Raw genomic sequence first — 23625 nt, forward strand, 5'->3', positions numbered from 1 at the left:
TGTAGGTGAACGACGGGAGCCGGCTCGCATATCTGAAGAGCCGACTCTATTTTTAAAAATATAGCCTATAGAAATTAAATCATTATGTAGGCTAATAATGAAATAATGAATGATTTTAAATGCATTTAAAATAATTGACTAATTCAAAAACCAACAAAAACATAATTATATAGGCCTAAAGGCGCACACACATTTGTTTCGACTGTCTGATCAGCCTCACATTCTGTTCCTGTCAATCATACACGCGATTTCAACCAATTAAACTGCATGAGGGAGGGCTGAGCAAACTCACACACACACACTAGAGATGCGGATAAACCGCGGATCAGGCGGATGACGTGACGAAAAATAATATTTTAATTAAATTCGGGCGGGTGGCGGTTGAACCAATCAAATGAAAAAAGTTTGCCACTAAGCAAACCTGCAAGCTATGCCCAGCTGTCAGTACTATTGGAGGAGGCCTAAACGTATCTTAGATGAGTGTTATTTTGTTTCGATATTAATAATATTTTAAAACAGCCAATCGTAGCCTACTACCACTGTGGAATATGCATTTAAAAGAGAGACAGATTATGGTCTGATATGACTCAGAAATGACATCGGGCAATTGAAGCGCAAGATGTTCAGAAGAACGCAAGAGCTAAACTTCTACAAGCTCAATAATATCCACATTAAAAAGTAAAAAAGAAGGTAAGAAAAATAGTCAGTCATAACTTTGCCCATTAATTAGATGTGCAAGGCAAGCAGGCTAGTTTTTGGGTTGTTATGGACAGTTAAAAATGTGAATATTCACGTTGCACAGTTGTCTGGTGGACTTTCAGCGAGTTAAAACATATATTTTTTAAAGAGCCGTTTGTGAGTCAAAAAGAGCCGGCTCTTTTCAGTGAGCCGAGTCAAATGAGCCGGCTCACGAAAAAGAGCCGGAATGCCCATCACTAACAAACACTTCTCGAACGAGCTTCCCGCAACTCTATCGTGCATCCGCCAATGGCCGCTAGAGGGAGCCTTTGCGATATCTCTGTATCCATAGTGATGCATTTTCACCGTACATTAAAGCTTAATTTGGGATAAATTAATTATATCATTAAGTCCCAGCAATATTAAGATTTAAAGACCTCCTCATAGGACATCACTTCAATCTGGAGAAGGAACACACACACACACACACACACACACACACACACAAACCGCGCTAGGCCGGGGCTTGCTGGGGCGGGGCGTCTGACGCAGTACTACATTCTCGCGATATCCTTCATGTTTAAGAGAGTATTAGCATCTTCTCGCGATATGTGTTGTGTTTATGGAACAGACAGTTATCGCGCGCGCTGCGGCGGGATTCAATGGCCGCCTGTTTTAGTTGTGTTATTATAACGAATATCACAAATATATATTAGTTTATTTTTTAGTGCAGTGCAGGATTGCACTATTGAAGTGCAGGTTATTTTATAGCTATATTAGTCTGCCGTTGAATATATCTGAAGTGCTCAGAGTCGATGTTAGCCTGCTTGCTTTTTTCGTGCTAGCATTAGGCGCTCTGAACAGCTTCACATTTATTTATTTTATTTTTTATCAAACTCTCCGGAACAAGTAATTCGCCATGGGCTACCTAAAGTTAATAGAGATCGAAAACTTTAAATCTTACAAAGGCAGACAGATAATCGGGCCTTTCCACAAGTTTACAGCGATTATCGGGCCGAATGGATCAGGTAAGCGTGTTCACAGTTCGCTTATAATAATAACAACACTTTTAATAAACAATCAAGGATAATTACACGTTTAACCTTATTAATATATGCACATATCACCGCATTAATTTATATCCCTTATGTCCATCAGTTTATGACGTCCCCGTCCTCTTTTGTCAAATTCTTCAGCATATTAATAGTTCATTAAAGTAATTTACCAATCAAATAAAGTCAGTATCAGTGAACCCCATCTCTGCACTGTAAAGGGTGATACTAAAGCTGCATATGAAGTGGCATTCATCCAGATGTGTACAGACTAATGCAGCTCAGATGTGGTATACATGTGTAAATGTGGTGTTTAAAGGGTGTTTACTCTTGGATATACTCTTTACAAAACATAACTCAGACCTCTTTCAGTGCCAATAAAGTGATCAGTTAAAAAAAAAATCTCACTACTTGACTTATCAAAGGCCACATTTACTGTGTTTGAGCCATCCAACATGACAATATGCAATTATTATTATTATTAGTGTTACCTGATTTAGTTTAGACTGGCTGGAGGACCTCGGAGCCTTCAGGAGTCTTGAGGAGGTTCACTTGGAGACTCCTAAAGGACACCCGCTATCCAAAGGCTATAAGGAGTTAATATAGCTCAAAACTATGCACACCAAAGCACATATAATCAACATTCCAGAACATAGTTTTCCATTGTAATTTTTAACATTTTCTTAATTCACAGTGTGTGTATTCAGTGCAAGAGCAAGAAGTGAGAATATTTGTATTGAAACTTTTTCCCCAAAAAACTGAATTGACTTGTACACAGTTGCAACCTGCCGATATCTGTTTTTGTTCGTTTTTTAACAGTGTGTACTTACAGTTCCCTGTGTAGTTTACAGCTTTATTTGACAGAGATTTTTTTTTTTCTTTAGAAAAATTATGTGTACTGTACCTGATATATCCAAATGAATAAATATCAAATCAAGATCCGAATCGAATGAAGAGCTTGTGATAGGGCTGTGTAACATATATCCTGCCACATTATATCACAATACATGAATGCAACAAGATGTATCGTGGATGGTTAAAAATAAAAATGACTGTGAGAAAAAAATTAAGTTTTCAGAGTTTTAGTGTCAGTACTACATTAAACTACTGTATATAATGTTGAATATAATGTATAATAATGCAATGGGGGAATATCTGTGGGTCCTGATAAAGCCAGATGTCTGATGTTACCAGTAAAAAGTGTCCTACATTATTATAAATATATCTAGTCAGTGACAGAGATCAAGCATATTCATCTACAATAATCCTGTATTTTCAGCTTCAGAATCATGAATATTGTTATTCTGGCGTCTCTATTGTCCTGTGCTTTGGGTTTCAGCACCAAGTCCAAGCCTGTTCATTTACACACACAATGTGAAACCAGATTTACCTTTTTAAATCAACAGTTCATTTTTTGATAACCTAATGTCTTGGAGGGTCGCAATAATATCGTATCGTGAGTTCAGTTTTGTGATATTTAACTACTCGTGACGTGAGGGTGTCGTTACACCCCAAGCTTGTGATTCTGAATCAAATCTAGTTTTCTTTTTATTGTCTTTTATTGACGTTTATCTAATGAATATTTTTTTATTATCAGGCAAATCCAATCTCATGGACGCCATCAGCTTTGTTCTGGCAGAGAAGACCAGCAACTTGCGTGTGAAAACTCTGAAGGATCTGATTCATGGAGCTCCAGTGGGCAAGCCTGCAGCCAACCGGGCGTTTGTGAGCATGGTGTACCAGCAGGACAGCGGACAGGACCTGACCTTCTCCAGGATCATCATCGGTACTGCACACACTGCTCACGCTGGCCTTAGGCCTGCACACACAACAGGCTATCTTTGAGTTTTAGCGATTCCCATTCTGCTTATCGATTCCCAGTTTTGACTCCAATAAGGTAAAAAAAAAAAGAGTCAGTCATTTAGATATCAATTATTTATTCTGTGTTTTTGCAAAACATTATATTGCTGAGTAACATCAGCAAGAATCGGCAGCACTTACACTAGGAACTTTTGCCTATGGTTTAACATACATTTCAAACATTAATAAAGACAAGTAAACAGTCAGTTATAAATAAGAATAAATAAACAAATTTTGATCAGTTTTGGTCCCTGGCCGGTCGATGCATCTCTACTGGATTCTGATTGGTCTAAATATTAAAACATGTACACACACATCTTCTGTGGAAGTCTCAGGACTGAAACATGTTTGTCCAGATGTCCTTTCATGCGCTCAATGGACATGAGTGTGTTTGATTACATGTTTGGCTGTTCAATAACATACTTTCAGTGAAACCACAGGAGTTGACTTTATTGTTATTATTATTATTATTACACTGTAAAAAATGATTTTTTGGTGAAGTAAATACTACTGAAAAAAAACAATGTAATTTACATGAAAAAGTTAGTTCAGGCAAGAATTTAAAAAACGAAGTAAATTCCATATCAGTACTTAATTCAAGCGAGTAGAAATGAAAGCGTAAATATCAACTCAATAAAATTAAGTAAAAATTACTCAGCTTTTCTGATACTGGGGTTCCCATCATGCACTGGACCTTGAATAATTAATGAGGTTCATTTTTCACTGGTTTCCACCAGCTGTATTTACACTGTTTTATCATTGCTTTTGTTGTCAGGATTAAGTAACTTGCCATTTTGTGACATTTCGAGTACATTTTCTGCTCAAAATGACACATTCAAACACAAAAACGATCCATCAAATGTTACCGTCATTGTGTATTGTCTACCAAGTATTGAGGTCTTTGCATTCACATGAGGCTTAACATCTGACATGCTGTAGTATAAATTACTTAGATAATCTAAGTAAAGCACATACTATAAATGACTGGTATAATTCAATATTATTGTTTGAGTCAAATGTAATGCAAAGGAAATTTCAACTAAATCGATATTAATCAACCTTTTACTAGGCAAGTTAAAATTACTTATTTTCTGTGTTACTTTCACTTAACTAGGTTAAGTAAAGTTTACTTAATTCCATATTCCAAGTAAATTTAACTTAAAGATTTCTAATTAAAGCTACTGATAAATGTGTTTAGGTTTTTACTTGGCAAATCTTTGTAAATTTACTAGCATTTTCTGAGTGAAAAAAGTTGCCTAGCTTTTTTCAAGTAAATCCTACTCCAAATTTGTTTCAGTGTAATAAGTGTGCAGCCCTAGAACAGAGAGGAGTGCTTGTCTTCTGCATGGTGTCTGAACTGTTCATGTGTTGTGCAGGCTCCTCCTCAGAGTACCGCATCAACAGTAAAGTGGTGGCTCTGGCTGAATACAGCGAGGAACTGGAGAAACTGGGAATCCTCATCAAGGCCAGAAACTTCCTCGTCTTTCAGGTTATTAGAGCTGCTGCTTTATACTTGTTCAGTTTTAAAGGTGGAGTGTGTCGTTTCTGCAGTCCTGGGCTGCATCGTAAGCATAAGTCCATCATATAACACTGGCACCAGTGGTCCCTACCATCAACTTAGCTCATGATGCTTTTAAGAAAATGTAAGGTCATAAAGTCTTTTTACTTATGCAATGTCTTACATTTTAGATTACACTTTGACTTAGACATATATAAACACTTTACCAAATTAAAACTATCTAACAAAGATTTGTATTAATCTTTCTTTGCGGATTTGCTTATTCACGTGACAATTTCCGTTCACTGTGAACTGAACATCGCATAGAATATGAATAATATGATCTAATTATTATCAACAAAATCTTTAGAGATGTAATTTGTCAATATTGCACACCCCTAATGTACAGTATTCATTTCTATATCTTCAGGTCTGACAAAGGTCTCATAAGACCCTGTAAGGCCCCGATCACACCTGACGCGTTTTTTGCAGTGAGGCGCCTTTTTTCAATTGGTTTCCTTTGGCCGTGAGCATTCTGCGCGCTGTTTACGCACCCCAGGGGCCTCACGTTTTACCGCCTGCTGCGCCTCGCGTTTTTGCAGTTGAAAAAAAAGCAACTCCGAGCGGAAAAAGCGTTTCTTTCCACTGTCCAATCGAATGAATGGAGAGGTGGGCCTTGCGTTTTACTGATGACAGCTACAGTTGCTTCATCACCCGGAGAGTGCGATGATGGAGGATAAAGTTGTGGTGCTCTCGCGGGTTACCAGGAGCTTAACGACTTCACAAACCTAACTACCACAATGTTAACAAAGTAAATAAAGTTAATAAAAGGCTGATTTGGTGTTTACTTGACTGACAGGACAGCTGTTTCAGTGGTTGCCTAGCAACATAAAAAACGCAGCGCACTGCTTGTTCTGTGTGATGGGGCAGTGCTGTGTGCCTCACGTTTTAGAAAAACGCGTTAAGTGTGTACAGGTCAGATAAATGGACATAAACCAGAACATGCAGGAAGTATCTCCAGTAAGTGCAGATGTCTCTCTGGTGTGTTTCTCCCTCAGGGTGCGGTGGAGTCGATCGCTATGAAGAACCCTAAAGAGAGAACGGCTCTGTTTGAGGAGATCTCTCGCTCCGGAGAGCTCGCGCAGGAGTACGACAGGCTCAAGAAGGAGATGGTGAAGGCCGAGGAGGACACACAGTTTAACTACCATCGCAAGAAGAACATCGCTGCTGAGCGGAAGGAGGCCAAGCAGGAGAAAGAAGAGGTGGGCTCCTAATGTACATCTTCTCTTTCTTCTAATTGATGTGAGTGTCAGAAACCCTGAACCTGTGTGTTCTCCATGTGCCGTGTGCAGGCGGAGCGGTACCAGCGGCTGAAGGACGAGGTGGTGCGCGCTCATGTACAGCTACAGCTCTTCAAACTGTTCCACAGAGAGTCAGAGATTGAGAAGCTGAACCGAGAGCTCGCCCACCGCAACAAGGAGATCGACAAGGACCGGAAGCGCATGGACCGCGTGGAGGACGAGCTGAAAGACAAGAAGAAGGAGCTGGGCAGAATGATGAGGGACCAGCAGACCATTGAGAAGGAGATCAAGTGAGTCTGAGTGTGTTAAGATGCGCTTGGTCAGCCGGAGCACAAGTAGACGAGAGACAGATTCACGTTCACACCGGGTGTTTGAATCTGGCTCTTTTGAAGAAATAAACCCCTGCGAACTCGGGTTTGATTTGGCTAGTGCTAGAGCCTGTATAGGCTACCTGTCTGTGTGTTACATAATAAACTAAAAGAAAGGTTATATATCATATTTTCTGGCTAGTTTACTTTGTAAAATGTTGTTGTTGAGTCTTCTGGCTCCACTGTCTGGTCAAACAGTCTCCAAATGATCTTTTTATCTCTTTCTTTGTGTTTTACACTCTTGCCCCCAGTGTCACAGACGAGGCTTACGCTAGTCCCAGACTAAAACGCATGTTTGATCTGTTTTAACTGAAAGCAACTTGCACTGATACATTTTAAAATATATCAGTGTCGTTTTGTCTCAAGATGCACACCAGGAATGTTTTTTTCTTAGGCACATTTATAAAAGCTGCTTAAATATCCTAACTGAACTAAAGCCTAATCCTGGCTTGGATGTTTTAGTGTAAACCATTCATTGCTGTGCACTTTCCACTGCATCATGGCTACACTGATTTCATTTAACAAATCTAGGGAATAAAAGTTACAGTAACACCCGTTCATGTGTGTGTGCACATCAGTTTGTTTGAGTGTTTGTGTGTATATTTTACACACACAGCATTTTATTTCATTAAAAATAAAACATTTTAATATATAATAATAAGTTAGTTGCTGTTGAAATACGTCACCACAGTCTGTGGAGATTGTTCATTGAATGCCTGACAAAAGTTTCTGACCATAAGTATAGGAGTAAAGTAAACCGAGTAAAGCTAAACCGAGTATATCTGCAGGTTTTGTTGGACCTCTGAAAACAATCGTGAGGCAGCTTTTATATATGATAAATGTTGCTTGATCACCCGACCAAGCAGAAAGTCCCTAAGTTCAACTATGAAAATGTATAAATAAAAAATAACAAACAAAAATGTAGAGCCCTGAGCTCTTGCAGAATTTATTCCATATTATCTATAAGGATATGGAAAACAGTATGGCGATCTCTAAATGATCACACATGATTATACACGATTAGCGCTCCGCTAGAGCTGTGAAATGTAAATTGATTGTGTTTGACGTGTGTACAGGGAGAAGGATGCAGATCTCAATCAGAAGAGGCCTCTGTACATTAAAGCCAAGGAGAATACTGCTCACAAGATAAAGAAACTGGAGGCTGCCCGTAAGTCTCTGCAGAACGCACAGAAGTGCTACAAGAAGCGCAAGGGAGACATGGACGAGCTGGACCGGGAGCAGGGGTCGGTGGAGATGGCCAGACAGGAGTTTGAGGAGCGCATGGAGGAGGAGGCCCAGAGCCAGGGGCAAGATCTGCAGCTGGAAGAGAACCAGGTACAGCTGATCGACGGCTCCACCCTACACATCCCAGCATTAACCGTCTGTTCACATCATCTACACGCTCAAACCACTGCTAATTTGAACAGAAAAGCAAGTCAAGGCTACTGAAAGCGTGCAGGGAGCTCTCGCTTTATAATCACTAAAAAGCTGTCACTCATTTAATCTAAAGTTCTGTCATAATCAGTAAAGCTGACTGCACAAAGAATCTCTCATAATGTCTACGGATACGTTAATGTCTAACATCCTTCAGATGAGACGTTAAAGCGAGGTCCTGACTCTCTGTGGTCATTAAAAATGCCATGGCACTTCCGGTAAAGAGTCGGGGTGTAACCCGGTGTCCTGGACACTTTCCCTCCAGTGGCCCTCGCCAATCATGGCCTCATAATAATCCCCTTACACTGAACATGAAATACCTGAATAACTGAAACGCCTCTGATTGGCCATTGCGTTCAAGAAATCAACATTTATGTTTGTTTGGGATTGGCTATATTGGTCAACATTGCAAAAAGACGTTGTGAATAGAAACGCTAGATCGCCTGCCGGATCTGCTATTATTATGCAGAAAACTGATCCTAGAGCAGCAGTTATGGGCAGCTTTTCCCTCTACAAGCAACTAAGGGGAAGACACACACACACAAGAGAACGTCATCCTTGTTAAAAACTGTGTTTAGGCCCCAGCTGGTCCTGGCATGACACGGTCATAGCTGACCATACAGAGGACTCATCTGGTTGCATCTAGTTTTGCATAGTAAAAGTATACTTCTACCAGGGTAAAATGTAAACTTGCAGAGCATTGCCTTGAAAATGATTAAATAACAGCTTCCTTAGCGTGCAATATAACTGTGGTGTGTGTTTGTGCTCAGGTGAAGGCATATCACCGCCTGAAGGAGGAGGCGAGTAAGCGAGCGGCGACACTGGCTCAAGAGCTGGAGAAGTTCAACAGAGACCAGAAAGCGGACCAGGACCGCCTGGACCTGGAGGAGAGGAAGAAGATAGAGACGGAGGTGCGAAGCGTTTCTGCAAACTTCACTCATTAAGTGAAAATAAACACACGGAGTAAGTAGCTTGATTTGCTGTGATTGTTGTTATAGGCCAAGATCAAGCAGAAGATCAGAGAGATCGAGGAGAACCAGAAGCGCATTGAGAAGCTGGAGGACTACATCACCACCAGCAGGTACAAACACATCACACACCACATCTGACCCGGCACACAGCTGTGAGTGTGTGCGCTTCACGCTCTCGCTCTGCTCCTCAGACAGTCTCTGGACGAGCAGAAGAGGATGGAAGAGGAGCTCACCGAAGAGGTGGAACAGGCCAAGCGGAGGATAGATGAGATCAACATGGAGCTGAACCAGGTACAGTCTGAGAGGAAGCGTTAAAGCAGCTCTAAGAAGACACCGAGTCAGAGCTCTCGACTGAGACCAAATGCATGTATACGGTCCACCATGTATATTGGCCCAAGGACAGTGGCCAGTGGCGTGGCAGACGGTTTCCTGCGCAGAGCGCTCTTTCTTTTCAGTGTAGCAAAGTAATTTAATTCCAATTAAACTTTTATCTGACTCCACGTTTTATTACAATCTCAAATTTAGGTTTGAACTTATAAAGATTGGACAGTTCTTCCTCTCCTAGAGCAAAGAGTAAAGAGGATAGTTCCTCAGGGGCTCTACAGCACAGCGTCTGATGCGATACTGTAGTAGACGGCTGCATGGTTATAATTTTCTCTCGAATATTATCAATCTTGTAAGAAAAGAAGTTTATAAAGTCATTACTGCAGTTCTGCTTGGAAACGTTTGGTGTTGAAGCTTTATTTCTCGTTAGTTTAGTTTTTAAAGCCTTTATGTGTGCAATAACACTGTCCTATCATCAAATGCTGTGTACCACGGTGTTGGACTATTTTCTTTAATCTTCTTTTAAACTGTGTGTAAAGTGCTGGAAAAGAGAGAGTCAAAAGCTTCTGTCGCATCATCGAGTTCTTAGCATTACACGAGACTAGATGATGATCTGAGATGTCTTCGCTCGGCTGCTGAATTTCAACGGCATCAACATTGATTCTGTGTGATAATATTAGATCTAGAGTATGATTACGACAATAAGTAGGTCCTGACACCTGTTGTCTAATAATAGAGTTCAGAATGTCTTTAAATGCCAATGCATCTTTTTCATTATCGACATGGATATTAAAATCACCAACAATTAGGACTTTATCTGCAGCCAGTACTAACTCTGATAGAAAGTCAGCAGATTCTTTGATAGAGTAATAGTGATGCAACCATGGGTTGTTGATCATGTATGTGTCACTCCAGACTATGCTTTTAACTCAGATTCCATGATCGTCTGGTGTTTGATGTGTATACTGTATTGTTTCTTATATTTGTTTTTGATGTATTTGTATTTATTGATTGAGCTTGGGAAAAATGCTATGTAAATTAAACGCATCGTTTTTATTATTAAACCCCATTTTCACCCACTTGACAGACTGTCCACAGGCATGCCAAGAATGACACGAGGCTGTGCCATCTTTTGACACGGTGTACATTATCACGCTATACCTGAGAGAACAGCGGCCTGAACTCAGGCAGTCTTTGAGAGGAGTGAAAGGTTACGGCGTGAACAAGAGCTGTGTTTGCTGAAGTGTGTGATGTGTGTTGTGCAGGTGATGGAGCAGCTGGGTGATGCTCGCATCGACAGACAGGAGAACAGCAGACAGCAGCGCAAGGCTGAGATCCTGGAGAGCATCAAGAGGCTGTATCCTGGATCAGTGGTGAGAAGGGGCTCCTTTAGCCTTCATTTCATATATAGTGGAGAGATGTAGCGTATATTAGCGTATATGTAGATGTATATTCAGATATAGGGGCTGTTTTTGTGATGTAAAAAACAAAACGAAGATTAATCATATCAGATCTTGTGCATGTTTAATGTATAATTAATGAATTGTGAAATTGCAACCTATGCCTAAAAGGCAAAGTGAAAAGGATAAATGAAAAGCTTGGATTAACTGATTGCAGGTGTACACACCCCTGAACTATTACTTGAGGCACCCTTTCGATTACAGCGGTCTGTTTAGAAAGGCACATCTTGACTTGGGAATATTTTCCCACTCTTCTTTACAAAAATGATCCCGATCTGTTAAATTGCACGGAGGTCTCCTATACCTTCTCAGGTCCACCCATAGCATCCACCGGCAAAAATCTTCAAGTGGAGTGGCTTTTGGATCATTGTCATGCCGAGAGGTGTACGTTCTCTTCATTTTCAGCTTTCTAGCAGACGCCAGAAGGTCTTGTGCCCAACTTGTCTGGTACTTGGAGCTATTCAAGGGTCAGTTCCCCAGACACAGAGTTTCTCATGTTGTTCCCAATGTTAGTGATCTTTTTCTGATGTGCTGTTGTCTTTGTGCCAGACATTCCTTCTACAGTCTTGACTAGGGCTGGGACGGTATGGATTTTTTCTTACCGTGGTTGAAAAGCAAGAAATTCCCGCGGTATAGCGGTAAACCGCTTTAAATCAACCCCAATGTCTGTAGGTACTCTCGCATATAGGCCTAATAGTCAATACGAATGGAATGTTATTATGTGTCATGGAACATTGCGCTCCCCAACTCGCGAAAGGTCGGATGTGCTCCATCTTTTAATGGATTCAAGGTTTTCTAAACAAAACTTATGTAAGACACAATGTCATTAGACACAATCCATGTCATTAGAATCAATGTAATTAGACACAACGTGCACACATGCAGGCCAATGCTTTTTTTTTTTTTTTTTTTGGTGATGACGGTGACGAGCTCAGACCCGCGGTAGGCATCATGTGACCGCGGTAATGCGGTAACCGCCCCAGCCCTAGTCTTGACCATAAAGTTCAGTCTTTGTCTCAGACCGTAACACATTTCCCCACATGGTTTTAGGAGACCGAGTTTGTTTTTGCAAGGTTTAGCCGGGCTTGTTTGTGGTTTAGTCAGAAAAGGCTTGTCACATGTATAGAGCAACCAGTACGTGCTAGAAACAGCTGCGACTCATGTAATGCTGCTGTTGGCCTTTTGAAAGCCTCCCTGAACATTTAGTTTCATGGTCAGTTCTAGAGGGATGACCTGTTCTTGATGTGCCATACTTTCTTCACTCGTTGATGTGTGCCATGGTATATCTCATGCCTTGGGAATAGGGATGGGAATTGATAAGAATTTAACGATTCCGATTCCATTATCGATATTGCTTATCGATCCGATTCCTTATCGATTCTCTTATCGATTCTTATTGGGTGAGGGAATAAGTACAAATTTGTTTGTATTAACTCGCTTTAATATCTGATCAGAAGACACAGCACAGAGTATACACAAATGATGTGTAGCAACCTCAGAACAAACCTAAAAGTAGGTGAGCTACTTCTCAAAGTAAAGTCCAGGGACCTATAGCCTAGGGCAGTGTTTCTCAACCAGTATGCCATGGCACGCTAGTGTGTGCCTTGAAAGATTATCAAGAGTGCCTTAGGATTAGGAAATTGACAATTTTCACATTCATTGGTCCGGACAAAAAAATAAATAAAACTGCCATTTATGTGCCATAAAAACTAAAAACACAGACTGAAAACAGTTAAGGAAGAGCTTGTGTCTTTTGGAATATTAACAGTGCTCATTTGGATTAGGCTATTGAGTTACTAAAACAATCTTTGTCAAATAATACACGGGTTTTCTTCACATTTTGAACGTTTTTGTCTCCATTTGTTTAATTTCAAGATCTGATGTGACTTATCCATTGTTGTTTTTACAGCTACAAAGCTGGGAGCACTAAATGATATTCAGTCACTTTATACACGCTTTTAACATTAAATAAAGCACAAAAATAGTACCTGATATTATCATTGCCACACTTTGAGATTGTTGTTCCAGCGCGACGTCGCAGTAAAATAGGATACGTTTCAAATAGAATCGTCGCGTGTCGCGGCTGGTTAAACTTTGATTAACATGGAAAATTATACTTTTTATCGCGTGTCGCGCCGTCGCGTCGCATGTTGTTAGGACGCGGTCAGAGCGCTTCTGCCTCGATGCCATGTTTGCTCATAGTGTTTGCTACGTTCTGAACCAAAACAACGCAGCACGTGTGTGACGTCGTGTCACATTTGAACGAGCGGAACCGATAAGCGGAATCGTTAAGCAGGCATACTAACGGTTCCAAGGAATCGATTCACTGGGTTCTCGGTTCCCATCCCTACTTGGGAATGTTGTAACCCTCACCTGAGTGATACATTTCAACAGTGAGATCCAGCTGATTCTTCGTAACAATTTAAGATTTATTTAGAGTTAATCAGAGTAAGTGAAGACGGCTGTGTACTATTTCACATGAGCTTGATTAGTTAATTCTGAACATGGACACATACCAAATTATAAAAGGGTTGCACATATTTATTCTCTGAAATGTGTCTTTGGTTTTCACTGCCATTGCATAGGCTGTAGTTTTTAGGTGCAAAAGGTCTGATAATGATTTATCTTTGTTTGAAAAGCTGCCGTTTTGATGGGGTTTGTAGATGTTTTTTTTGTATATGAATGTGTCTTATATATTTGTATGCTCACATATGATCCTCTCACACTCCAGTACGGGAGACTGATTGACCTGTGCCAGCCCACACAGAAGAAATTCCAGATCGCTGTCACGAAGGTGCTGGGCAAAAACATGGATGCTATCATTGTGGACTCTGAGAAGACAGGTCGTGATTGTATCCAGTACATAAAAGAGCAGCGTGGCGAGCCCGAGACCTTCCTGCCCCTGGACTACCTGGAGGTGACGTCACTGGAGTGTGTTTCACTGAATGTGTTGTGAACCATGCATGTTGATGTATTATAATGCCCTCAACAGGTCAAGCCCACAGATGAGAAGCTGCGTGAGCTGCGTGGTGCCAAATTGGTGATTGATGTAATTCGATATGAGCCTCCACATATTAAGAAAGCCCTGCAGTATGCCTGTGGAAACGCCCTGGTCTGTGAGAACGTGGAGGACGCTCGCAGGATCGCTTTCGGGGGACCATACAGACACAAGGTACAGAGAAAAAAGTCACTAAATCGGATCTGTTTCTCCCTAGTTTTGAGTGGATTATGCATTAGATGGTCCATAGTTGTGCCGAATGAGGACTGTGGCAGTAGTGGTAGACTTTTCCCCTACGCACCTGACTTAGGGTGAACAGAGTGTGCTTGACACCTGAAACTATTATACTCGGTTGAGTTGCCTCTGAACGCCTAAGCATAGCTATTCTTACCGCATAAATAAATGCCCGAGAATTAGTTACCTGACCGCAATCTAACATAACCTAAGAGTCTCACAAAGAGTCGAACAACGTCTCGCCCCCTATCGAACACAATCACTTGGTAGTAAGGTCTCTAGTGTTTCACTAAATAACTTGCTGCGCAGCAATAATATCCGACAGTCTTCAGACAATGTCCTTCACATGCTTTAATCACGGCCGGGAGAGTTCTCGAGCATTTCTCAGAGAATTTCACCCAAAAAGAATAATACATCAGGTTTTATGGGATAAAGACAGACACAACAATAAGATCAACGTGACCAACTCATGACTTAACTCGCGTCACCTTCTTTCAATATGATTGGTTCAGTTTGTAAAAGCAAGCCTTTCACCCTCTGTTACTGGCATGAGCAAAATTATCTCGAATCATCAGAAAAAATAAGAAAAGGGTTAAGAGTCGATTACTCAATATGCCATGAGGCTATTCCAGGCAGTATATGTTTGATATTGTCTTGGTCAGCACTTCAGAATTTTCCATGGACAATCTTCAAATAACAGAACATTTTAGTACATTTTGTTCAAGTGTTAGAATGATAGGCCTAAAAAAGGGAAGTAAGGATTAGATGGTAGAATCATGGTCAGTTTAAAAGATAGTTTACTATCTTATCTATTAAAAATCCATCACACACCCCAGCGACTAATCTGAATGCTTCCGCAACCCAAAACACCATAGAGTTGGGGATTATTGTGTAGGCAAGCACTGCTCACTTTTTGTGGGAAATGTAAGAATGGATGTAGTTTATTGATTCTGGACATGTTTTATGTATTGCTTAGACTGTGGCTCTAGATGGGACGTTATTCCAGAAGTCTGGAGTGATCTCCGGAGGTGCCAGTGATCTGAAGGCCAAGGCTCGGCGCTGGGATGAGAAGGCCGTTGATAAACTGAAAGACAGAAAGGAAAAACTCACAGAGGAGCTTAAAGTAAGTCATGCTGAATTAGAAGGGTGTTTATGGGATTTGAGCAAATGTGCCGTGACTGACTGTTTGCGTGTTAATATCAGGAGCAAATGAAGGCCAAGAGGAAGGAGGCAGAGCTGCGTCAGGTTCAGTCTCAAGCTCATGGTTTGCAGATGAGACTCAAGTACTCTCAGAGTGATCTGGAGCAAACCAAGACCAGACACCTGTCCCTTAACATGCAGGTACCACCACTTACTCCACTTCTCATTTCAGGGTTTACAAGCCATACAACGTTTGGAACGTTTTTTTCTTCCCATTTTAGTCAACCCAATATTATACAACAAATATTATTGAAGCTGACTGCAGTCGTTACACGCATGACTGGCAGTCTTCTGTAAGGCCTGAGACAAATAGAAAAACTACTTAGTACATCAATAAAATCCCTTGATACAAAAACAAAAAACTTTTGCAAATGTAAAACTGGTCAATAAATAAATAAATAAAAAACTAATTTGTTCAGGTACAGTAGGTACAAAACAATGTTTTATTTAACATGCTATAAGAAATGCTTCAGAAATAAAACCCTGTATAGTCTTCACTGAATGAATTAAATATAAATTGATTCATAATGATACAAAAGTGATTGTCAAAAGCAGTGTGTTTTCCTGCTTTTTTGCTTTTCTCATATGTAAGTGTGAAAAATATCTTGTTATTGTGGTGATTTCAGGAAAAATCAAAGCTGGAGAGTGAACTTGCTAACTTTAGTCCACGCATTAATGACATCAAGAGAATCGTCCAGTCACGAGAGAGAGATATGAAAGACCTGAAGGACCGCATGAACTTGGTAGGACACAGTAGAGTCATCTAAAACAGCTTTACTGTGGTTTATCTATCGCCTCTCAGCGGTCATGTGGGTGTTTGTCTTTCATTCCAGGTGGAGGACGAGGTGTTTTTGGACTTCTGCAAAGAGATTGGAGTTCGTAACATTCGTGAATTTGAAGAAGAGAAAGTCAAGAGACAGAATGAGATTGCAAAAAAACGGTGCGATCATTGAAATAATCTGCTTGTTGTGGATACATTGTTTCAACAAAGATGTCTTACATCACAACAAAGAAAATGGCACAAAAAAAACCTTTTTTTTTTATCATTATTCTTTATATTTTTAACAAGGTCAATCAGAATTTGTGGAGAGTACTTGAATATTTTCATCTGATGGAGAATTATGACAATTATGATAACCATTTTATTCTCTGTAACTGATAATTCATCCTTTCCTCAAACTCTCTCTGGTAGCCTGGAATTTGAGACTCAGAAGACTCGTCTGGCGATCCAGCTGGACTACGAGAAGAATCAGCTGAAGGAAGACCAGGAGAAGGTGATCATGTGGGAACAGACGGTCAAGAAAGATGAGAACGAGATCGAGAGACTCAAGAAGGTAGAGATCATTCAGACACTCTCATGATGATCGAGCCTAGAAATAATGCTTGCTGAGTTTCATTTAATATTTTTAAACAGGAAGAGCAGAGGAATATGAAGATCATTGATGAAACCATGGCACAGCTGCAGGATCTGAAAAACCAGCACTTGGCCAAGAAATCTGAGGTTAATGATAAAAACCACGAAATGGAGGAGATCCGCAAGAAACTAGGGGGAGCTAACAAGTGAGACCTTTCACTGCTTCATTCCAGACATGCGTAGATGTTTCCAAGCAAACGAGTATGATGTTGTAAGGAGAAACCTGTGTGTGTGTGTGTGTGGTCAGGGAGTTGACGCAGCTGCAGAAGGAGGTGACGGCCATCGAGACCAAGCTGGAGCAGAAGCGCAGTGACAGACACAATCTGCTGCAGGCCTGCAAGATGCAGGACATCAGACTCCCGCTGCGCTCGGGCACTATGGACGACATCAGCCAGGAAGAGGTGACTTCACTGTTGTTGAAAGCAGTTTTAAACTATAACCCAAAGAATCGAAAATATAAGATGGTTATGAATTGTGTGAACAAACAATTTTTGACTACATAATTGCCATTCTTATAATGTCCCACATTTGTTTTATTTCATAGTTTTCATGAATTATAACAATTTTTGAAATAAAACTTTACTATTATTGGGATATAAGTGGTGGTAAAAAAATCCTAATAAAGAGCATGTAGTTGTGTTGAAGCTTTCTACCAGTGTATCTGCTAACTCCACCGGATATCCTGCTTGTGTGTGTGTGTGTGTGTGTGTGTGTGTGTGTTGCAGGGCAGTTCTCAGGCCGAGGAGACCCTCAGCAGCAGTCAGAAGGCATCTAGCACTGTCCTAGCCAAGGAAGCGCTCATTGAGATCGACTTCAGCAGCTTGTCAGAAGACCTAAAGGTACATCGAGACTTGCATTACTGTGTACACTCTCAGAAGCACGTCGTTGTGTTCAGAATGTGACGTGACCGATGCTGCTTGCAGGACTCTCTGTCAGAGGAGGAGCTCAAGGCGGAGATGAACACGTTACAGCAGAGACTCAATGAGCAGCAGAGCATCCTGCAGAGGATCAGTGCGCCCAACATGAAGGCCATGGAGAAGCTGGAGAGCGTCAGAGACAAGTTCCAGGAGACCAGTGACGGTCAGCCATTCACATGCATGAGATGCAATAACAGTCATTATGTTCAGACTGAGTCTTGCGGACTAGTCTGACCCACTAGCAGTTAGCCAAGGGGTATCTACCAAGCGTGCCGCACAAGCCCTGAAAAGTGAAGCCAAAACGTCTCGATCGCCCCCTGGTGACTGGTCCTAGTATAGGTCATAAGCCCCGCCTCCCCGTGTTATTCAACGGGACGTGAGACCAACTAAACAATTAAATTACACTTCAAATATCTTTTTTCCAAAGGTGGTTTCTTTCATTTGCTGTCGTTTTTATCACGCTGATGTAAGTTCAAGTGTCCGTTTCAAAAATAAGTTGGTTTTTAGTTAGTTACGTGATGCGGTGGTGTAACGTCATGATTGACAGCCGTGATTGACAGGTTCTCTGAGCGAAGTAGTCACTGAAGCACCAACAGACATTTTTTCGGGATCTTCGGAGGACTGAGGAGATTGTATTTAACAAGCCTCTTGTCGTACTGCAATCAATTTTTAAAAAAGTGTACAGAATGCACTCTCTCTGCGAGAGTGAGGGCGGAGCGTAGATTACACGGCTTTACTTCCTGTTCACTACTGCGCGGGTCTGGTCCCGAGATCGCTACTGCGCGGGTCTGGTCCCGAGATCGCTACTGCGCGGGTCTGGTCCCGAGATCGCTACTGCGCGGGTCTGGTCCCGAGATCGCTACTGCGCGGGTCTGGTCCCGAGATCGCTACTGCGCGGGTCTGGTCCCGAGATCGCTACTGCGCGGGTCTGGTCCCGAGATCGCTACTGCGCGGGTCTGGTCCCGAGATCGCTACTGCGCGGGTCTGGTCCCGAGATCGCTACTGCGCGGGTCTGGTCCCGAGATCGCTACTGCGCGGGTCTGGTCCCGAGATCGCTACTGCGCGGGTCTGGTCCCGAGATCGCTACTGCGCGGGTCTGGTCCCGAGATCGCTACTGCGCGGGTCTGGTCCCGAGATCGCTACTGCGCGGGTCTGGTCCCGAGATCGCTACTGCGCAGGTCTGGTCCCGAGATCGCTACTGCGCGGGTCTGGTCCCGAGATCGCTACTGCGCAGACTCAAGTTCCAATATGTCAGCGCCATATCGGGACTCCGGCGGCTTCAGTTCTCATCAATGGAAGAGAGCGAAGGGGCGTCGTCCATCTTTTTTTACAGTCTATGGTATCTACCCTTGGGGGTTTTAATAACTTGCTTAAAAAAATGATGACCAGTCTTAAAGAAAAAAGTTAGATGACTAACTTGTAAGACTAGTCTAAGCAGTTAATGCCACTTTATATTATTTACCTAGTACTTTAAACTTCATTATCCATTCTCATGGAAAAGAAATGTGCTTATGGCATAAAAAGTTGACAGATAAAAGTCTTAGGCATGCTAGAAATTGTTTTAAAACAGTTATTTATATACTTTTGCTTTAGTGTGGCACTAAGAAAGACGTTTCTAATGGATTTCGTCGGTCAGTTTTTTCTCTCTTCAAGGGACAGTTCACCCAAAAATGAAAATTCTCCATTTACTCTCACTCAAGTTGTTCCAAATCTGTATGAATTTCTTCCTCCTGAACACACGTGCAAAAAAAAAAAGATATTTTAAAGAATGTCAGTAGCCGAACAGCTGAACAACTTGACACACACATGAAGATCAAGACGAAAACACATTAAATTGACTTAACATTCACGTTATTTTATTTCATTCCCTTTTTTGGAAGTCAATGGGGTCCATCAATTGTTTGGTTACCCATATTCTTCAAAATATCATCTTTTGTGTTCAGCAGAAGAAAGAAATTTATGCAGGTTTGGAACAACTTGAGAGAGAGTAAATGATGAGAATTTTCATTTTTGGGAGAACTGTCCCTTTAATCTAATTCATGAGATGAGATGAGATCGGATGGACCATACGTCTGTTGTCCTACTCCTTGTGCATAGAAAAAATTGTTTAAAATGTAAAATTCCGTTAATATTGGCTAACTAAAGCAAAATATATAAATAACCTTCCTATAGCCTTAAAGGTCCCGTTCTTCGTGATCCCATGTTTCAAACTTTAGTTAGTGTGTAATGTTGCTGTTAGAGTATAAATAATATCTGTAAAATTATAAAGCTCAAAGTTCAATGCCAAGGGAGATATTTTATTTAACAGAAGTCGCCTACATCGAACGGCCCGTTTGGACTACATCCCTCTACTTCCTTCTTTAATGACGTCACTAGAACCGTTTTTTGACTAACCTCCGCCCACAGGAATGCTCCCTCAACTCTACCGAAATTCGTTTATGTACTTGCGCACTTCTTATAACTTACTGTTTACTCAGCTCTTACGGTGATTTTCTGAAGTAAAACTGACGCTTCATCTTTTGTGTGATGTACAATAAACTTTATTAAACTCATCAGTATATGTTTGATCATCATTCGGACAGCAGACTTGTAGGCTATTAATAAATGGATACATACAAGCAGATGACAAATACGTTATAATAACCGTAATTAAACTACTAAACTATACCTGTTTCATCTCTATACAGCACTCTGACTCTGTAGACATTATTGTCCGACTCGAAATGAACACCGTTACTGAGAGTTTCTGATATTATCATCATTCCGTGAGATGAAATTGTCCTGAGAGACTGAGCGAGCTCATGAAGCTCCGCCCCCTGGGTCGTCCAGCAGCAGCTCATTTGCATTTAAAGGGCACACACTAAAACAGCGCGTTTTTCTGAGCCCCAAAAAATGACAATTTAAACATGCTGTAAAAAATGATCTGTTGGGTATTTTGAGCTGAAACTTCACATACACACTCTGGGGACATCATAGACTTATTTTACATCTTGTGAAAAGGGGCATAAAACGGGACCTTTAAGACACATGCACGGTACTGTGTGTGTATGTGTATATATATACACTCCCAACACATTTAATCAGACAGGTAAACTTAACACAAAATCCAGGTTTATAAATTAAACTGACAACAAACCCCAAAACATTATACAATATATAATAATTATAATAAGTAGGATTCGTGTTAAGTTATGCGCAATAAGTCACCATTATTTCTATAGCGCTTTTTACAGAACAGGTTGTTTCATGCAGCTTTACAGGGATAAAATAAGAGAATCAGTGCAAACAGAGTTCAGTTCAGCTGTAAAGCAGAAACACAATAGTGCAGGGGTCTTCATTAATCTGTCAAACACACATGAAGATATTATTTAAACCTGGAGATGTCTGGTCCACCAAAACACATTAAATATGGTCAGCGGAAGTTTTGATTAAACCACTCGATTCATATAGATTTCTTCACGATCTCTTTACAAACTTTTACAAGCGCCATAGTTCTTTTCATCACTGTTTGTATCACTCAGCTTGTCTGTTTTTGCAGCTCACCCAGAATTGCATTAACATTTTCTGTATGTTTGTTTGTTTAATGTCATTTGAATGTAATTGTTTTTAATGTCATAGAGTTTGAAGCTGCCAGGAAGAGGGCGAAGAAAGCCAAGCAGGCGTTTGAACAGATAAAGAAGGAGAGGTTTGACCGTTTCAATGCCTGCTTTGAGTCTGTGGCCACCAACATCGACGAGATCTATAAAGCTCTGTCCCGCAACAGCAGTGCCCAGGTACAGTGATGCTTCCTCTCTAAAGGCCACCATACACTCACGGCGAACTTCTTTTTCGTTCTTCGCTTAGGGGGGAAAAATTGAATATCATAGATATGTTTGTACCAGTTCGGCAGTCAAGTCACGTTTATTTATATACCACTTTTTACACAGTGTATAACTTAAAAGTAATCAGCTTTACAGTATTAAACGTGAAAAAACAGTTGTTACACGCGGATGCCGACCTCAATGGACTGATCAGAAGAGATGAAGCAAAGAAAATGTCCACATTACAAATGCGGAGCCTCAGAGCACTCCTACTACCTATTACATAGACGTCACGGACCACTGGTCATCTAGAGGGGTCATCATGCAAAGCAAGTGTGGTTTTGATTGCATAAACAACAAAAGTAACTGTGTATAGCCTGGCCACATGAAACCATATGCTTACAACCCATGAAGTGTGTATCGTGCTTGTGTAAACCTGCATTGCCTCTGCTACAGTCAGTGCAGAACTAATCCTCTCCTGAACACTAAGACAAATCTTTCCACTGGTGTGTTTTGCTAGGCTTTTCTGGGGCCTGAGAACCCCGAGGAGCCATACCTGGATGGCATCAACTATAACTGTGTGGCCCCAGGCAAACGTTTCAGGCCCATGGACAACCTGTCTGGAGGAGAGAAGACTGTGGCTGCTCTAGCTCTGCTGTTTGCCATTCACAGGTGTGTAGACGTGCGTTTCCTTCATGTCAGATCCTTCACCAGTGTGTACCTGACGACCTTCTCCACCTCCACAGCTATAAGCCTGCTCCCTTCTTCGTGCTGGATGAGATTGATGCAGCGCTGGACAATACAAACATTGGCAAGGTCTGTTTCTCACCAGAGTTTATTACAAAACCTGTTTAAAATAAGTGTCACACACAGTCATTAAGGGCCACGCAGTTTTGTCACTGTGATCATTGTGTCATATTGCTTCTGCAATTTAAACTGCAACATGATGAACATTTAACTTCTCATATTTTCATGCATGGAACAACATACTTGCGTTCAGCGGTTTCCGAGCTTTTTCTGCCGGGCTCCTTTTGTAGAGAAGCCCCCCACCCACCCACACCCACACACACTCACCCACACCCACCCACACTCACCCACACACACTCACTCACCCACACCCACCCACACTCACCCACACCCACACCCACCCACACTCACCCACACTCACCCACACCCACCCACACTCACTCACCCACACACACTCACCCACACCCACACACACTCACCCACACCCACCCACACCCACCCACACTCACTCACCCACACACACTCACCCACACACACTCACCCACACCCACCCACACACACTCACCCACACTCACCCACACTCACCCACACTCACCCACACTCACCCACACACACTCACCCACACCCACACACACTCACCCACACCCACACACACTCACCCACACCCACCCACACTCACTCACCCACACACACTCACCCACACCCACACACACTCACCCACACCCACCCACACCCACCCACACACACTCACCCACACACACTCACCCACACCCACACCCACACCCACCCACATAGAGACACTCTTTAGACATGACCTTGCTTGCAAATCCTATAGGATTTATTTGAAACATTGTAATTAATACAGTATTACAACTTCTCAGCTGTAACAGACACTTCACACCATAAACACAGAAGAGAAGCCTAGGTAGCAGCTTAACTTGTTCAGCTTTATATAGTCAGAAGCTAATATTCTGAGGCACACAACACACCAGGGTTTCTCCTGGGTCAAAATGGTCTTCAGCGGTGGCAGACAAACACGGTCACACACATCCGTACATCCACACACAGTACGAAGCACCCATTAGGGATGCACCCAATTTTCGGTTCTTGGCCGAAAGAGAGAAAGGGCCGAACACACATGCCGCCCCAGCCCTCAGTGTTCAGTGTGACGCTCTGCTCCATGCCGACGCTCCACTCATGCACCGATCACGCTCACCGGGAAAGCGAAGTCCGCTCAAATAACGTGCCGACATGAAATGTCTCAGTAGTAGAGTTGTCTGTTAGCACCAGCCCCGCTGTGCTGTAACGTGTGTGTGTGTGTGTGTAGCCATGCTGAGCAGCGCTGGATGTAATTATCAAATATCAAATA

General features: G+C 41.8%; 1 protein-coding gene across 1 annotated transcript in view; it reads left to right on the top strand.

The window, feature by feature from the left end:
- The first annotated feature begins 1280 nt into the window (after positions 1–1280).
- Positions 1281–23625, top strand: part of smc1al (structural maintenance of chromosomes 1A, like) — a 28011-nt gene continuing 5666 nt past the window's right edge. Inside the window, exons 1-24 of the mRNA XM_084097916.1 lie at positions 1281–1706; positions 3328–3516; positions 4967–5079; positions 6147–6350; positions 6441–6679; positions 7834–8092; positions 8962–9102; positions 9190–9272; positions 9354–9453; positions 10752–10859; positions 13678–13863; positions 13939–14118; positions 15155–15301; positions 15382–15519; positions 16005–16121; positions 16212–16318; positions 16571–16712; positions 16793–16938; positions 17040–17193; positions 17518–17631; positions 17716–17872; positions 21328–21482; positions 22030–22181; positions 22256–22325. Coding sequence (XP_083954042.1) covers positions 1598–1706; positions 3328–3516; positions 4967–5079; positions 6147–6350; positions 6441–6679; positions 7834–8092; positions 8962–9102; positions 9190–9272; positions 9354–9453; positions 10752–10859; positions 13678–13863; positions 13939–14118; positions 15155–15301; positions 15382–15519; positions 16005–16121; positions 16212–16318; positions 16571–16712; positions 16793–16938; positions 17040–17193; positions 17518–17631; positions 17716–17872; positions 21328–21482; positions 22030–22181; positions 22256–22325 — 3510 coding nt within the window. The 5' untranslated portion in view covers positions 1281–1597. The remainder of the gene's footprint in view (positions 1707–3327; positions 3517–4966; positions 5080–6146; positions 6351–6440; positions 6680–7833; positions 8093–8961; positions 9103–9189; positions 9273–9353; positions 9454–10751; positions 10860–13677; positions 13864–13938; positions 14119–15154; positions 15302–15381; positions 15520–16004; positions 16122–16211; positions 16319–16570; positions 16713–16792; positions 16939–17039; positions 17194–17517; positions 17632–17715; positions 17873–21327; positions 21483–22029; positions 22182–22255; positions 22326–23625) is intronic.

Source organism: Abramis brama (assembly GCF_963993115.1).
Source record: "Abramis brama genome assembly, chromosome: 22".
Classification (NCBI taxonomy): Eukaryota; Metazoa; Chordata; class Actinopteri; order Cypriniformes; family Leuciscidae; genus Abramis; species Abramis brama.